The following is a 14,194-nucleotide window of genomic DNA, read 5'->3' as shown; positions in this document are numbered from 1 at the left end:
TGTGGGTCTTGTGTGCTGACGTGAGGTGGAGTGACGAGAGCAAAGAGATCCCATACAACAGAGATGAGTCTGTCCGAGGTAATGTCACACCGTGGGGGGGTCACTTGCCCCCCCGCCCCCTCCCCGATTACCTATTGTTACCCCTATATGTTCAAATAGTCTTTGTTTTGTCTTGTTCGTTCACCCCAGCCTTGTCACAGCCACAGCTTTTCTGACTGTATTTTCCTTGTGAAGAGGGATTTTTGTTCTTGTTGAATTTGTTTAGTTAAGAAACCGTAGCCTTTGTTTTTTCCTCCAGTTGGAGCGCCCTTTGTTAACTGTTCTGCAGCCTTTGAGAGTTTGATTTTTTTCGGGTCGATTAAAAGACTGCCTAACCGTACTTCTCTGCACCAGAGTCTCGTTTCAAGTCCAGGCCTGACAGTTCAGGGTCAATGAGTTACTGGTTGTATCGTGCTGTACATCATGAGTGTGTTGAATAGAATCTGAGTTTTCGGATCTTTGGCTTCCTACTCTCTCCAAACCTCAAATCCTGACCTGAGGTTCCAGTTTGATTTGAACAAATCCTAAACCGAGAGGAGTCACAATATGGATTCAGATCAACAAATAACTCCACTAGACATCCCTGTGACCTTCACTCATGGTCAAAAAGTCAAGTCTCCAGGCTAACTGTCTCGACATGGCGCCAGACGAATTCCCCATTCTACGAAAACATGACTGACAAGCATGTCACAAGAAGCAAATAAAACACAGTTGGTGGTTGGGAAACGTCCCAGAGAGACTTGAAAGCGAGTCCGTTTCATAGCGGTGGAGGAAATGAAGGTGCAGAAGACCCTTCAAACATCTTCCTTCCACGAACTGGACAAAAATTTTGCGGGTCAATATCACTGACCTGGTTCTGTGAGTGAGAGCGGAGCTGCAGACATACCCACTAGAATAGGTTCTATTCCTCGTTCATTTTCATTTCTGGAGGCATTTCTTTATGGACAAATATTAAGATAAGAAGAAACATAGATAATAATAGACATTTTTCAATGTTTTCTTGATAATAACCACTCAAGTTATAATAATTATGACAGTGTACAGGACCTACTACTTGACAGATAACCTTTTTTTTTTTTTAAAGAAAAGAGTTTCTCATCATACTTCACATCAGGGGTCCCAAACCCTTTTTCCTTTAAAACTGCAAACCGGTTAAATGTCAGGATTATATTCATTGACGGATAGATAAGATATATATAAAAAAAAATACAATAGCATGACCTGCAGAAAAACTACAATTAAGTGCATGAAACAAACATCTGACGATGGTGCTCTGTATGTGTGCGTCTCAGAGCTTTAAGAGACTCTGTGTCAATGTTTAAGTTTGTGTTTCAGCATCATTTATATGGAAATGATAAAGAGGTTTTGTTTCTAGAGTTTTTGTTTTAGTCGCTTTTAGTTTTCACTAGTCGAGAGTCACTTGCTAATGTTGTTCTTTCCGGACCAGGGGTTCGAACCACTGATTTATACGATTCTATCCATTGATTTACACTGAGAAACTTAATCTAGACGATTGCAATTGATTGTGTTGTGAGATTATTGTGTTCCACTGAGATCCCCTATTATATATTGAGGCGAGAAAAATGTATCAAACATAAAACAGAATATTTATATGCAAGTGGTTCATACGTGACCAGTAATAGTCAGAGACTAAACATTCCTTTGTTACCGTCCTTTCCGCCCTCATAGGGTCAGACGGAGCTTCAATAGACAAACATTCTTGCTCACACTTGAAATACTATTGAAAGCAGGGGTCATAACCTTGTGGCTGATGATATTCTGCAACTCTCTTATTGATGCGGGCGAGCAAGAGACTATATTTGTACAAAGTCAGATGGTTAATAAATGAAGATCTTCACATGATGTTCTCATTTATAAAGCTTTGACTAGAGTTGAGAACAGATTCATAATGAACAAAAATAAAAACATTAAATCATACACTATTGTTGAAATTCAAATTCACTCAACAACAAAGTATAAATGAAATTGGGATTGAAGACATGCAGAAAAAGCGGTTGAAAAACCCCCAAAGCTTCAAGCAGAGTCACCCCGAGGGTGGACCCCTGGAGGGGCCCCAGGCCAGTTGAATTTGAGACCCCTGATTTCATCTCTATAGATTAGGACAGTGGGAGGAAATCAGGGGAAAAACCTAATCCCTCAGTTACATTGGCTCTTGAGCTTTTCAAATTATGTTGTACTTAACAAAGTGACTTTTTTTAAAACTACACAAAAGAGCAGCAGCACTCGTCTCCCCCTCATGCAGTCACATGCTGCAGCCTCAGCCTCGCTGTCTGCTGCTCACTCGTGTGAGCTCAGAGTCCACATGACCCAAACACGGCTCATATTCTGTCACACCGGGTCTAACTCAACCAGTGGTTCCAGCCCAGGCAGTGGCTTTTCAGTAAAGTGGGCGTGTCACCATGTCTGCGTGTCCGTCACATAGAACATGATTTAAATTCTTCTTTTTAAACGTAGTGATGGAACAAGTCAGCAGGACTGAGACACAGTGGATGTATTACTGTGTTCACTATGTCTTGCAATTAATCCTTAAAGTGATAGTTCATCCAAAGTTTCACTCATTTTCTACTCACCCTCATGTCGAGTACAAGTGTTGGGATTATTTTCAGAGTAATCTGTTCCTTTTAGATTTATAGACAAAATGTGAGTTTTAATGTAGCGACTGGAGTTCAGTTGTCTTCGTCTTTATCTATCAAAAAGATACATAAAATCTCCCAACTACTTCCATGGTGCTCGTCTGTAACTGTAATTGTTCTGAAAAAAACATCATTAGGTCTGTATTTGAAGTGTCTTTAGCTCCAGGTATCTCGATGCTTCAAGATTATCCTCAATCAAACACAATTTGCAAGTGTTGGTGTACATGGACAAGACTTAAGCTGGTAGCCTGAGTTCTTTCACAAAATCAGGCTTAAAAATAATAGATTTTGTTAAATTAGTTTGGAACAATTCCTCATGTCAAGGCTTCAACACAAGCGGGTCATTACAGACGGGCAGTAAAGAGTTGCTACGTAAACATGAACATGTTTGTTTATAACCCTAAAAATAACGGTTCACTCTGAAAATAATCCCAACACTTGGTCGACACGAGTAGAAATTTTATCTTGGATGAACTACGACCTTTCTTCTCCTGCTGCCCGTGGATTCAAACTACAGGGATCTTTGAAGTAATGGCCTCCACCTTGCTTCATGGAAGTCAAGTTCACACGAGGGCCTGCTCAGAGCTCCTTCCTGCCTCCAGCTGGGACTGCGGCGAGAAGCACCTGACTTCCACCAGTGTAGTGTACTTTGTGTGAGAGCGAGCTAAGTCTACAAAGAATGATAATGATTTAAGCCAAATCAAGCTTTCATAAAACAGAGGCCCCCCCCCCTCCCCTCGTGCCTCCTTTGAACTACTAAAGTTGTTCAACACGTGCAGCGACACACACATGAAGCAGAGAGGAATGTTTCTCTGCATAAGTGAACTTATGATGCGTCACATAACCTCTCTCTCTCCCGTCACGTGAAGAAGGTGCGGCCCCTCAGGTCCAGTGAGCGCCGGGGTCTTCATGACGCCGAGGTCATTACGAGGGATTGTTTTAAATCCAGAGCAGGTGAAGTCCTGGGTCACATCTACTGTGAGACCTGTACAGAAGAAGATCAAACTTCACTTCAGTGCTTAACTCTTGATGAAAGAAAGGAACCTGTGACGCAGAGAATTTGAGCGCGAGAAAAGAAATTCTAGTTAATTTACTCATTAATAGTTTTATTTTATCCATCGTGAAATCTTACCCTTTCATTCAGTATCAGTTAAGATTGATCGATCCAAAGATCAAGATGTCTTTGTCCTTGATTTTTGACATGCAGCAAAATGGCTCTATTCTTGAGTAAGAATACATCACCTTAAAATAAATGGAGTTTAACTGAATTTATTACTTAAATATTTGCACTAATTACAAACCAATAGTATTCGTTTAGTTGAGTGTAAAAACAAAATTTAGAAGATTATCATTTTGTTTTTTACACTAATTTAACCTTTAGGGACAATAAAAATTCTATAATGAATCCAATTAAACTCAGTTGTTTTTATTTTATTGTGTAGCGTGAATTAGTTTTAAGAGTAATATTTTTTTTTCGATAACATTTTTAACCAAAGAGAATAAACATGCTCAAATAAATCTTTTCCTATTTAAAAAAAAAAAGATCTGTTAAATGTTGGTTTTACCTTCCCATTCGTTTTCCAAAGCACTCCCTAGACTAAGGTGAGTGGAGCTTCACAATCAAACTTAATTAACTCAATTTCCCAACAAATTCTCAAAAGTTGATTTAAAATGTCTTTGAACTGTCTTTCACACACAACACATCATTTATATTCTATATAACATCACTATATAGAGAGAATGTATTCAATTTAGAAATAGAATGGCATGTAGACTACGGAGCGCTTGATTTTTATGATCTTCAAACCATAAATATTACATACCAAGTGAGGGACATGTATAGAATTCCAGTTGTGTTAATTGTGAGGGGGCAGACGGGAGGAAGAGGAAAACCATGATAATTATAAAAGGTCAGATGAAAATCACACCTTAACCATAATTAATAACACCATCGTTTCTATCGGTTCAACTTGTTTCACTTATCTCCTCCATCTTCAGAGTAGTTCAAGTATTTTTAGACAGAAGTGAGTGAAGATTTGTATCGCTTAGCATCCAACCTTGTAGCAACAGATTATGGAACATATCATATGATGGCAACAAATCTGGGACCCCTGCGAAAAAAACAGTTTTAAATGTAAAAAATGACCTATATTTCAACACCCATGAGCTGAAGATTCCTTAAACAGAATTTTGAATATGTGATGTGATGAAAAGCAACAATATTTGGGTGAGAAGCAGCATCTTCATGTTGACTTGTGTGCATTATTAAAGGGTGACATACGTGAGCACCGGAGTCTTCATCAGTAGTTGACTTGTAAGATGAAGTCTGAATCAATCCTGCAAACACAAAGCTGACAAAAGACAAAACAGAAACGCAAAAAGCAAGCCATGAACTCGCTTGCTATGAATAGTAAAATAAAATACAGCATTATGTTCCCAACCCAACAGACTCTTCATAAATCACTTCTCAAAATCAAGAGGTCCATCCTTGTGGAGGCCGTGCCATTTTTGTGTGAATTTGGGATTTTTTCTGTCATTAGAAATCAATTTCATAACCATATAATCAAGACTTTATAAAAAAATAACATGAAGCGATCATCTTTATTTTTTAACCATCTGACCTCGAACAAACGCTCTCATAAAAAACTTCAATTTTAGGGCCTCAAACGTCCCACAAGTTTGGGACCTCTGGTTCAGAGAAAGGATCACCAGTGTAGAAGTAGAAGAAGTGGATTAGTTGCCACAAGTATTAACATTTATTTATTTTTTATTATGCAAGAATGACACCTTGAGTGAATACATGGCACAATCATTTATGTACATTCTCTAAAATAATAGACATAGTATAGTGTGGGGTGGAGGGGTCATTGAGAATCCTTCTGTAGGTTTCAGACAAAACTGTCCTATTAAAATGTTTTTTTTTTTCCATATATATATATAAAGAAAGAGGGTTATCAGGAAATAAAAAGTTGATACTACGGTTCTGTCGGATTTCTATTTACAAACTAGTGATTGACACGTGTAGCACAGTGCAAGGGTGGAGCATTAGTTACTCTACATGAAGTCTTTTACATCTTCCTCAGAGCACAGTCACATGTGCAGGGAGGTCTCCAGCACCTTCAAGGAAACTCAATAAATGCAAACCTGTGATTATTTTTCTTCAGCTTATTACACTTTTGAAGTTCCTTTCTCGTTGTTCACACAGCTGTCGTCGTAGCTTGTCTGTGCGTTGTAACGTGTGGACAGTCTGTGAGGCAGCACCTAATTGTTTCTCCGGTTCTTCTTCCAGCTCTAGTGTCCGGTCAGGTAGTCCTGGGTGGAGTCGGAGGCAAACGAGTCGGCGTCTTCGTTATCCGAGTCCTCGCTGCTGTCGTCGGCGGCGGGCTCGCCCGTGAGTGCGATGCGGGCGTAGTCGTCGGTGTCGATGGACTTGCAGAAGTGGATGGCGTACTTGAGCTTCTCCTCCAGGACCTGCTTACAGGAGTACCTGGGCAGCTTGAGCAGGAAGAAGCAGGTGTAGGACTCTGGCAGGAAGTGGTCAGGGGGGTTGTACTTGTCCAGCACCTGGAGACACGTTAGCGCAGCGTTAATGATGGATTCAGACGAGACATGACTAATTAAAGATGACGATTATACTATTTAAAGAATATTTTTTCAGTTTCTCGTTGATTTTAGTGTCTGGTGCAACTGAAGAACAGTATTTGGGAAAAAATATATTAAGAAATAAATTGATCACAAGAGTTTTTTGTTGTTTTTTTAAAACAAAAATATGTATGAAATGGTAGTTTAAAAAACAGTATTTCCATGACAGTTTAATTAAAAACATTTTAATCTTTGATTAAAAAAATCTGAATTTTGACACTATGATGATCTATAGAAATTCAATGTTTAGTTTATTAAAAGTATATGATGTTAAATGAGTTGTTGCCAAACCATGAAATACAGTGATCCCTCACCTTCCGTGGTCACATGAAAAACACCTTTATCACATCTTGACAAAAATGATTGACACCTTTGTTAACTGGGCGGCAAAGCACGATGGGAGCTTTTCAGGTCACCCTTACTGAGAGTGTTGTTAAGAGGGACAGCACGTCATATACTGAGTTTAAAAGTGTTTTAAATGAAATCCTGTCAATCTTGACATAATTACTGATAACTGCAGGTCACTAAAAGTATGAGGTAAATGTTCATGTCACATTGAGAAAAGGTTTATTCAGAGTGCAAGGTTATGAGGCCTCAACACGAATTTAAACATCGAAAGACTAAATGGTCATTACTTAGCGAATGTAATTTCTTCTGAAAAAGACCCATAATAAACAAGGAACCACTGAAATTTGCTTCTCATTGTGAATTTTCGTACCTGCACCACAAAATCTCTGCCCCTGAAGTCGGCGATGGTCCTCGGCAGACGTGTGCGCCCCCACACAAACCTTAGGAAGAGAGACCTCTCCGTGTTGGAGAAAGACTCCATCACCTCCCAGAACCATTGTATGAGAGGTGCTGCGGGTTCCACGCCCTTGTAGGTGGCGACGGACTTGAGCAGGTGCAGCGGGATGTCGGGGCTCCCACACACCTGAGGGGGAGAAGTTGAGAGGTCAAGAGCTGTGAAACATGTTCGAAGATGAATCTTTTCTCACCATCGTCTCCAGTTCATAACCGGTGAAAAGTGACAGCAGAGGAACTGGAACGACTCGAGCCATTCCCTCGCGCACCGCAGAAACTTGCTCGTCAAATTCATGCAGCCTGTGCGGAAAAAAATGAACCTTTAACCAACAAGCGGGAGAAGATTCTTCCGACTCATTCATCACGCCGCATCCCACCTGTAATTAATGGCCAGGCGGACGTATTCGGCCCGGTTCTCCAGCGTGATGTGGGAATACTTGGAGCTGAGCTGGATGTCCTGGCCGCTGGCGTTAGGCACAGTGAACGGGAGCGTCATGGCCTCGAACTCCTCCGATGTGGCCTCGTTGTCCCGGATGTACATGAGACCAGGAATAAAATCTTTATCGACCTGCCAAGAGAAAAAGCTTCCTGGTCACCTGGTTTTTTTCATGTGTAGTTCAAGTGTGTTGCTGGTGTGTGTCTGCACATCCACACGTGTTCATTGATGATCATTTCTTGAAGTAACCTTTTCCAGCTCTAAAGGCAGGGCTGCACAACAAGAGCATCTTTGTCGGACAACATTCTATCTCACAGAAGCCTCGGTGGCTCATGATCCCTGTGTGAGGCTCCACTCGTGCCAAACACAAGTTCCACGAGATCAAGGTGCGCACACACACTTGGCACTAGGGCTGTACTATTTTAACCCATTCAAATCCACATTGTGAAATAAGAGAATGCAATTTAAAATCATTGAAAATAAATGCTTATGCTGACTTTGGTGGTCGGCGACAACCACAGCAGAAAGAGATAAGGCGCCTTTCACAGTGTTTTTTGTCATTGCTTGTATTAACAAGTGGAAAAAATAGGTTTACATATATTTAAGTGAAGCCAGTTTTATTTAGAGTCGTGCACTATACTTACTACACTACGTGTGATAACTATTATTGTTTGTCATTGTGTCTATTCCAGGTCAGTTGTGCAGGGTTATTTTAGCCTTATATTTACAGTACAGTTGAAAAGTAAAATAAAGATATTTTATTCAAATAGATTAAGCCTCAATCGTTTCATCATAATATACAGGCTGTCGAGTTCTCCATGTTGATTCTATCAAATGTTGCCTTGGTCATACTATACAATGAATGAGGACACTAATGGCCATCATAATATTGGATTTTTACCCTAAATCTTTCAGCCCTACTTGGAAACGTGACCTTCTAGGTCTCACTCCAAACCACCACCCAGTGCAGCAAATGAAAGGTCTTTAACATTCTTTCTGAGATTAAAACTAATGTACAGACACGGCTTATAATGCAGATCATGAGGGGAGTAGACTTACATAAGTGCTTTACATAACAGTAGAAATTTCCACACGTAACTTTGGCAGGTACGTAAAATACCACAGAACGCTACAGTCTAGACATTCTTTAATTCAGCATGTGATGTCATCTTGAGATAGCTCAGGGTGATCGTTTATGACTTCAAAGATAGGTGGTAAACAAGAAATAAAAAACGTTTTCTAAGTGGTCGCTACATGACTGTAGGTCTGTGTCATAATCAATAATTGTAAATAATTGTAAGTAAGTAAGAAATATTTGTAGAGCGCTTCTGTAGTACGAGTAAACCTCCAGAAATGTCCTCTGGTGATGAGAGTCCCCGCACCAGTAAGCACACACACAGTAGTGTGTTCTTACTCTTGGCCTTTATGCATTGAATTTAAGCTTCTGTCCACATAAGGGTTGCTGGAGTTGGTCAGGTCTACATTTTGTGATTGAAAATCGAATGATGAGGTCAGCGGAATATACTGACTGATTTCCTTTATAAACCGTGTTACAAGATCTAAGAAAATTGGCTCACATTAAGAAAAAGGTGGTTAAGGTAGCATGAGAGAAAATATGGCAAAAACAGGGGTTCCTACTTTATTTCAGGGGTTTACGTTCTGAACCCCACACATTAAAACAAATCCTAAGAGTAGTGACCATTTATTTCTTCAATTACTGAAATTAAAATGATGCATTCGTTTACTTTTATTTGGATCTACGAACTCATTGGTGCATATTAAGCCCCATTCCTCTTTGCAACCCTCTCAGTAACGTTGACCTGAACAGCTGCCATAATGCTTTGCCGCCCAGCCAACCAATGACAGCTTTTGATCACTTTTGAAATAGATGGAAAGAAGTAGATTTTCAATCCAGCATTGTAGCGACCAATCAGCCATCAATAAATACAGTGGCATCATGGGAGTTCACTGTATTGTTGGCACTGTAAGTAAAGTGGGTGCGATAATTTGTGTCAGTGATTTTGTTGAAGTACATCTACTGTTCAAATGAATCATCAGTTTGTGTGAACAATGACAAGTACCTTTGCTGCTCTTAGTTTCAGCTTGATACAAAATATTTAAATATGCAGGGCGCACGCCACAACACACAAAACAGACCGCAGAAGGTGAACCTTAATATGCTGAATGACCTCTGTGTTAATCCCATTGAGCATAACTGGGTGCTTTGGGCTGTGATTGTAGAATCTGATTATCAACAAAAATCCATGCAACGCTTGACTTAAACAATGCAGCAAATGTGTCTTATTTGTAGATCTTTAAGATATTTTAAAGAATAAAACTAAACTGATGAGTGCACATGACTGAACAGCACGCATTCCAGAAGAACCGAGAGAGAAAGATGCATAAAAGTTCATTAGAAAAAGGAAAATGGTGACATTGACCCGAGTCTACATTTACATTAAGGACACAATCACATTCATATGGACCAAGTCTGAGCCTACCTCACTGAGGTCAGCAATGGTCAGGTTCATGCCTGCCAGTTGTTTCCAGACAGGCTCTGCCAAATTTAAACTGAGGGGACTTCCAGTACGGATTGCAATTCCAAGGAGAACTCCTGCGGAAACATCACCATTAATAAATAAACAAAACAATACAATCTGGCTTAGAAATAAAAACAACACCGCTCATGACGATAAATTGAAAAAAGCTGTACGATTCTTTTTTCATTCTACACGAGAGTGCACATGATTGACTTTATTGATCTGGGATTAGCACCTCAGTAGGGAGATTTAAGGGATTGTACCTAGAAAGCGGAACATGCTCATGTGAAGAGGGGACTTAGCAGCGGGGTTGAGCAGGAAGCAGTCTCGGTTGGCGCCGGACTCGTCTCTTCCGTTGGGTGTCACGATGAGCAGAGGGGTCAGCGTGTTCTGCAGCTCCTCACACATCTCAGCGATGGACTCGCTGTAGCCCCCCCCACAGTCATCCACAGACTCGCCTGAGACGCACACGGGAAGAGTGATGTCACAGGCATGGTTCAACAAAACACTTGTTGCCATCAGTTACAAGGTCATCAAGGCACTCACCAACAAATTTAACTTTCCAAACTCGATGAGGTAGCAGCAGACTGTCTGGACTGAACGAACTCATTTTGGCACACATCTGCCCAAACACTGACTTGGTACCATCAGGACCTGCCAGGCCTCCTTTGCTCCGTGACCGCTTCACCTAAGGGTGGACAGAGTAGGGAGGAGGGGTGATTACAAGGCTCAGTGCCACTATGAATGAAAATGGTTATGGGCATAAATGTGACAGCTCCTTGCACCACAGAGAGGATTAAAAAAATAAGTGGGTTAAGGGTCTGTGTGAGGCAGCAGTCTGTGCAACACTGTGTGGGTTAACAAATGGAACATTCAGAGGCAAGATCAGACTAGCGCTGGGTATCCATCCAACCTTCACTTTGATACTGGTTCCTGAACAATACTTTTTTGATGCAAAATCAATTCTAACAAAAAGCCAATTATATTATATACATAGAAACAAATGGAAACAAACTAAAGGTTAAATTAAATTTAGACAACAAATCATCTCTGATATATATATAGTATTACTCTGCAAGGCATTGTAGTACAACTCTGCAAGGCTCCGTAGTATTACTCCGAAATGCATGTAGTATTACTCTGCAAGGCTTTGTAGTATAACTCTGCAAGGCACCGTAGCATTCATTTGCAAGGCTTTGTAGTATTACTTTGCAAGGCTTTGTAGTATTACTCAGCAATGCATGTAGTATTACTCTGCAAGGCTTTGTAGTATTACTATGAAGCCATACCACACCTTATAGTAGTATTACTCTGCAAGGCTCTGTAGTATTACTCTGCAAGGCTTCGTAGAATTTCTCTGCAAGGCTTTGCAATATTACTCTGCAAGGCTTTATAGTATTACTCTGCAAGGCTCCGTAGCATTACTCTGCAAGGCTTTGTAGTATTACTCTGCAAGGCTTTGTAGTATTCATTTGAAAGGCTTTGCAGTATTACTCTGCAAGGCTTTGCAGTATTACCCCACAAGGCTCCGTAGTATCACTACTGAAGGCTTTGTAGTATAACTCTGCAAGGCTCTGTAGTATTACTCTGCAAGGCATTGTAGTATAACTCTGCAAGGCTTTGTAGTATTACTCAGCAAGGCTTCGAAAGTATTACTCCGCAATGCAATTTGTATTACTCTGCAAGGCTTTGTAGTATAACTCTGCAAGGCACCGTAGTATTACTTTGCAAAGCTTTGTAGTATTACTCAGCTAAGCTTCGAAAGTATTACTCCGCAATGCATGTAGTATTACTCTGCAAGGCTTTGTAGTATTACTATGAAGCCACACCACGCCTTATAATCTGGTGCGACTTGTAGTGGAATTCATTTATATTCCTAATAAATGTGGTAACTTGTGTCCGTCAGCACCTGTATCCTGTTCAGCTCCACCACAGGTCCATGCTGCCTGTCCCTCACCATGGTGGCTTGTACGACCTTCCTGAAGGCAGCTTCCTGTTGACGTGACAGGATTGTGAGCTCATCGAACACACATCTCAACATTATTGCATATTTCCAACAGTGTCACCTTTCCCTGCGAGATGAGGATTCCCCTGAGTGTGTCGAAACCCAACGATGGCCCCTGGCCGGTCTGACCCAGTCGACCTTCCAGATCAAACATTGGTATGCACGGGCAGAACAGCTCAGAGATGTGGTGCAGGAGTAGAAGCCTGTTCCTCAGCGCCATGATAGGAATCTCCTGAAGGTGATTGTACTCCATGGGTACCTTTAAAATAAATCATCACACAGTCAGAGTGTGGTGGGTTCTGTGGTGCCACCTGCTGGAAGTCTGCAGCAAAAAGATTTACCTGTGCAGGAAGTTTTCCAGCATTTGTGGGTTTGCTTGTGGACCAAGCGAGTGTGTGAGCAGATCCACAAGCGACTCGATTGATTTTCTTCCCTTGGAGAGCAGCGACTAATCGAGGCCTCTGTATGGCATTAGTGGTGCCATCTCCTAACTGACCCTCATCGTTGTCACCCCACGTGTAAACTTCACCTGTGCCACAAACATAATCCATGCTTGTCAAAACTAAATGAACTCAAGCGTCAAAAATGATCCTTCCTACCATCTTCTGTGCAGCAGACACAGTGCAGGGATCCTGTGGCAATGGCAATGACCTTCTTTCCCTGCAGACCCTGGACCTGCCTGGGTCTTCGCACATGGTCGTCGGATCCATGGCCGAGGCGGTGATAATCGCCTTTACCCCTTTTAGAAACACAGGAAAACATACTTAGACATGGATATGCGTGTAAATGTATTGGTGGAGTAAAGTGCTGAAAATACCATGTGTAAACAGCACCAGACTTTGTAAGAGCCACAGAAAACTGAGAGCCGCACTCGACTTTGACGACACCGAGGCCAGTGAGTGAGTCGATCTGAAGGAAAACAAACACATTAGTTTGATTTGTAAATCATAAAAAAAAAAAATTGAATTAACTGTTGGCAATTAGACTAAGTAAAAGCAGACATGGCATTATGTTTATGGAAGACATTCTTCAGCTTAACTGTTGTTGACCTGTGATAAAACAATTTCAGTTTATAGTCCATCACCACAATCGTGTCATGATCTAATAGCTACTGTTGCTTCTTTAGAGGAGAGAATTAGCAAAGTGAGGACAACATATAAATCATAGATTCAAGATGAAATGAGGCAGAAAATATATAACCTGCACATTCAATACACTATGACCACATACAGAGTTACGATAGCTTAATTAAATATTTTTTAATACCAATTTAAATGCAATAAATTGAAAAACCAACTAGATAATTACAAATAATTACATAGCTTTAGAGAATATGTTTCCCAAATGTTTATTTTAACATAAAATGAATCTGGGTTTTTAAACGACTTTCTTGATGTTGATTTTGAAAAATGTCCTGCACAAAGTACACTCTGCCTCATACACGTAGCCTGGCTTTCAGCCATGAATAATGTTGGGTGGACAGCCAAGACTCATTAAATTTACATTAGATTTACATATTGCCCAAAGCAAACGCCTCTTTATGAAGTTAGTACATGAACTTTGACATGTATCTGCTCTCTGAGTCCCTGCTGCTGTTTTCTTAGTTCAATTTTTTTAAAAAAGGTAGATATTTTGAGATTTTAAACCAACATTGACGGTTACTTATCATGTATTCACATTTAAGACTTGACATTTTATCCAAACTCAGGCTTTTATTTTAGATGTATGACTGCAATAACTTTTTAAGATGTTTTAAGCCTATACAGGAACCCTGCATAGAAGAAAAAAAAGAAACTACTATATTTCTTTTTATTTAGGTAAACCGATCCCTTCATTGCTTGATTGACTTGTGACTAGAGAGATAGAGATTTTGAATCGCTGAACTGTATTTAAAGCAGTATGCTTCTTTTTATTTTTATTCACAATTGAAAACACTTTTTAATTATACTATAACAGTCAATCATACAGAATAAACTAAATTTGTTAAAAAACTAATGAAGAGCTATTAACAACCTGTTGTCTACACCAGGACATCAGAGATACTTTCTACCAAATTATCACAAACACTCACGCATAC

General features: G+C 40.3%; 1 protein-coding gene across 1 annotated transcript in view; it reads right to left on the bottom strand.

Moving 5' to 3' along the window:
- Positions 1–5,442: 5,442 nt before the first annotated feature.
- herc2 (HECT and RLD domain containing E3 ubiquitin protein ligase 2) overlaps positions 5,443–14,194 on the bottom strand; it is a 36,329-nt gene continuing 27,577 nt past the window's right edge. Inside the window, exons 80-91 of the mRNA XM_087784428.1 lie at positions 12,935–13,026; positions 12,717–12,856; positions 12,459–12,646; positions 12,179–12,376; positions 12,022–12,105; positions 10,659–10,800; positions 10,376–10,570; positions 10,074–10,186; positions 7,514–7,704; positions 7,331–7,436; positions 7,054–7,266; positions 5,443–6,257 (exon numbers count right to left, since the gene is read on the bottom strand). Coding sequence (XP_087640554.1) covers positions 5,985–6,257; positions 7,054–7,266; positions 7,331–7,436; positions 7,514–7,704; positions 10,074–10,186; positions 10,376–10,570; positions 10,659–10,800; positions 12,022–12,105; positions 12,179–12,376; positions 12,459–12,646; positions 12,717–12,856; positions 12,935–13,026 — 1,935 coding nt within the window. The 3' untranslated portion in view covers positions 5,443–5,984. The remainder of the gene's footprint in view (positions 6,258–7,053; positions 7,267–7,330; positions 7,437–7,513; positions 7,705–10,073; positions 10,187–10,375; positions 10,571–10,658; positions 10,801–12,021; positions 12,106–12,178; positions 12,377–12,458; positions 12,647–12,716; positions 12,857–12,934; positions 13,027–14,194) is intronic.

Source organism: Callionymus lyra, chromosome 2 (assembly GCF_982586985.1).
Source record: "Callionymus lyra chromosome 2, fCalLyr1.hap1.1, whole genome shotgun sequence".
Taxonomy (NCBI): domain Eukaryota; kingdom Metazoa; phylum Chordata; class Actinopteri; order Syngnathiformes; family Callionymidae; genus Callionymus; species Callionymus lyra.
Note: the sequence above shows the minus strand (reverse complement) of the source record. Positions and strands in the feature narration are given on the sequence as shown.